Genomic DNA, 3,889 nt, shown 5'->3' with positions numbered 1-3,889 from the left:
GTATTTCAACGGACAGCACAACATCCGGGTCGCTTTGACGGCGGTGGCGCTCTTTTTCCTATGGCGCGCGGTGCCCACGCCCGATCTGGGCGTGCTCCTGCTGGTGCTGGTGCTGACACGGGGTTTTTGGGGCCACGCCTTGCACCGACTCGACATGTACCTGCACCGGAGTCCCCAGACACACCGCTTCCTGGCCCGGGCATCGACCTTCGCACCTGCCGGCTCCTGGAGGAGCGAGAGGCGACCGCGGGCACGAATCGGGGATGAGGTAGAGGAGGAGGAGGAGGAGGAGGATTATACGACGAGGGAATTGCAGAAATTGCGTGCCTACGTGCAGCGATATCCGGAGGCGACCCACCGGGTGCGGCACGGGAAGATGGATCTGGCGCGATTCCGGGAGGGAGGAGAGGACTTTCTGGTGGAGGAAGAGGACGAGGACGCGGAGAAAGGATGGGAAGGGAGGAGGGTTGGCTGCTGCGTACAGTAAAGTCAACGACCGAGAGGAAAGTGCAAAACATCGAGGAAAGGACACGACCGTGGGACAAGCGGGGAGATGGGGGAATGGATGCGGTAGGGTGGGGGCGAGGGGGCTGCGATGGAGGTGGGTAGAAGCTGTGCATATCAATTGACTGAGCGTGTGTATAAATGTGTGTGGCATTCCGTATCGGTGGAATGAAAATAAAGTCTCATGTGCAAATACCGTGACTTGCTTTCCGACAGTAGTTGCTCTAGAGCGAGCCTTACGGACCAAGGCGCTCAGCCACCCCTACTTGCCTGGGGTCGCGTGAGGGCTTCCATGTCCATGGTTGAAAACAAAGAAATTCATCCACAATAAGTCTGACAAACACGACACATCTTTAACGCCTTAGATTTATTTAAATTTGACATTTCTTCTTAAAATTATTGGAGTATCAAGTCGCCTTCCTCTTCGTCAACATGCCCCCCCCCCCCCCCCACCTAAAGCGGAATTTTCCCAGTGGCAAGGTCTATTCCCGACGGCCACCAATCCGGCAAAAAAGCCAAGACCTGCTGTTGACGCTTTTCGCCTTCCGCTCCCGGGGAGCGCGCGACCAGCTTCACCCCTTGTTCTGCCCCCAAAGTGGGTTCGAGTCTAAGCAGCGCCAGGCCCAGATTGCTGCCTGTCGCCAAGGAGACCAAGGACCCGACGGCTTTGCCACTTGCCTTGTCGATGATCTCGGCACCCTTTACGAGGGCGGGCGACGGGCTGGGCGGCCCGGCCAGGAAAGGAGCAGCCAGAGGGTTCGCGTTCGACGGCAGGAGGAGGTCACCCAATTTTTGTACTGGGCGCTGCATGTCTGCCTCTACCTTGGACGAGGGAGGAGGGAGGGAGTCTGGGAAGAGGAACACAGGCAATAGGCGCTTCCGAATCACGCCTTTGAATTGCGTCCGGGCAGTCAGCTCTTGGCCGAGGTAGCAGCCCTTGTGAAAATTGATGGCGTGGGTCAGGTCTAGATTGCATTCTGATGGAAGGCGTTCCACCAGGTCGGGGCCTTCTCCCACGCCGTACAGGAACCTTAAAGCCTCCAAGGCCTCGCGCGCTTCCTGCGTGCAGGGCAAGGGCCGGGCCGATGAGGGCAATGATGACGGGGGCGAGGAGGGATCGGGGAAATGGATGATGCCTCGGATGCCTAAAGGGAATCGATCTCCCAACATGACGCGAGGATCGGGTCCCAGGCCCAACACCTCCGCGCCACGCGCACTCCAATGCTCTCGAACTCGCTCCAAATCAGAAACCCGAGCATGCGGCAAACCGACTAGTGCACACACGCGTGCTGTCGAGGATAAATCTGTGATCGTGACTTTAGACCGTAATTTAAAGAGGCGCAGATGTTGTAAAAGCCCCTTTTTGACGTCTATAGGCACGTCCAAGAAGAATTTGTCCGGACCACCGTGCGGGGCTTCTTTGGCATCGGTTGCAATGGTGATGACACTCTCGGTGATGAGCCGACCTTTGTTTGTCAAAAATCCAGCAGCTAAAGACGCTTTACTTCCCGTCAAATGGATAATATCGTTGGTTATCAATCCTTGGACTAGTTTTGGTGCCTCAGGCCCAGCTAATTGTATGACCCCTCGCCTGCCGTCGCCCTCCCCGCTCGTCAAGTCCACCTCCCATAGTTTTCCTTCCGTCGCCAAGATTTGAGGATCCCATGTGGACGTTGCGGATGAATAACGGCTCCGTTGTGGCTTTGTGGGTCCAGGGCGGCGGATTTCCTGGAAGCGGAACAATGATGTAGGTATCTCCTCCAGCGATGTACGTACTCGTGCGGCACAGGTGGTACTACCCGTCATGCTAGCGCACCGCTCGTAGCACGTGACCACAGCAAGACTTCTTCTTGTAAAGGATGCACGCATCGGCTGTGTAGTGGAGAAGAATGAGCATTTCTCGAAGGATATTTGTTGCAATGAGGTCCGGTGTAGGACGCATCCGATGACGATCATCTCCGATGCGTCACCGAGCTCCTCAGCGACACCAGATTTGCGCTGGATGCACTGCGCTGAGCATCGAGAGACACAAAATTGGCGGTCCACGTACAATGGAATTTACGCTTATAGAGAGTCTTTCCTAAGATACTGATATCCCCAGAGTCGAGCATGTGATCTTGAAAGGAATCTCTCTCTTTGAGGATACCAGACCCAGGCGGCTCTAGGTGTTGGGAGGTCATTGTGAAAGGTTGACCGCTGATCCTTAATTGACGAATCTCTTCGGATGCTTGATCACCCAACAGAAGTGGGCCCTGGTCAACATGAACCCGTTTGGAGGTGCCAGCATACAGGCAAAGCCGCCGGAAAAGGGAAGCTTTCCTTTAGACCGGGCGGGCCAGGTAAAGAGCGGGAGTGGCCCGGATTAAAGCATGAAAGCGGGGATGTATGTGCGCATCATGGAACGAGCATTTTTGACGTCGAAAGAGATCGATAATTGATTAACTGAGATCCTGTTGTTCCAATGGATATTAAAACAAATGGGAGTTGGGAAGGAGAATTCCACGCAATCGAGACACTCGTTCCCGTGGGATGATTTAATTCTCACACATGATAATCACTAATCACTGCAGTGTCGTGCCGTGGCTCACGAGTTTTTGGGGTGCATCGAAATTCACAAGCGCGATTATTCAGCGTGCAAAGATCTGTCAAAGGCATATCTACAATGCAGGATGGACAAGGTGTGTGAATTCAAGTCGGGGGACTGAAACGTTCATTTGGCCGTGGCATGAATGAAGACAAATGCCATCCTCACGAGTAATATATTAATGTTTGCTTGTCGTCCGCAACCACAGAACTTGATGCAACAGGAGGATTTAAGTAAACTCGGGTTCGACGAAAAGCAGCAGGAAAGTGGGAAGGCGAAAGACGAGAAGACACGGCAAGTGCTGTCTTTCAATAGGGATATACTTGTATGACTATATAATTTATCTTATTTTGCTCTCTGTCTTTGCTATAATACTTGCGATACAGGGACGACAAATTTTATGACCGCAAGCGAGAGACCGAGGGCTTCGTAGGTGGTACTGGTGTTAAAAGTGGACGAAAGGGATATTTTTCATGACTTTGAGAACATTTGTCCTTATTTGTAAGAATCACTGTGAATAAAGAAACAAAGACTCTTGAAATTTGATTCCGTACGTAGTGCTTGTTCAAGTCCTTTTTCTTGCTTAGCGCAAGCTGACAAAAAATCAGGAGCCAGGTGGGGGCACGAGATAGCTTATTGGCTGGCTAAGGGCAATTAAGACGAATAAATGAGTCTTTCGGGAGGATCAGGAAAGTGTCGTCAATGTCACAGATTCTTTGAACCTGGCAGGGGAGGGGTAACCTCCCCACCTCGGGTAACGGACGTCTCAGTTCCTGCCTCGTGCCCTATCGTGAACCTTTT

At 52.9% G+C, this 3,889-nt stretch overlaps 1 protein-coding gene across 1 annotated transcript; it reads right to left on the bottom strand.

Moving 5' to 3' along the window:
- Positions 1–1,309: 1,309 nt before the first annotated feature.
- Positions 1,310–2,380, bottom strand: NGA_2010910 (folate-binding protein; the record flags this gene model as incomplete). Its single annotated transcript, XM_005855761.1, has 1 exon — positions 1,310–2,380. A coding segment is annotated over one exon (1,071 nt), but the record flags the coding sequence as incomplete, so codon positions are not given.
- Positions 2,381–3,889: the final 1,509 nt, after the last annotated feature.

Source organism: Nannochloropsis gaditana (assembly GCF_000240725.1).
Source record: "Nannochloropsis gaditana CCMP526 unplaced genomic scaffold scaffold108, whole genome shotgun sequence".
Classification (NCBI taxonomy): Eukaryota; class Eustigmatophyceae; order Eustigmatales; family Monodopsidaceae; genus Microchloropsis; species Microchloropsis gaditana.
This window is presented reverse-complemented; position numbering and strand designations above follow the sequence as displayed.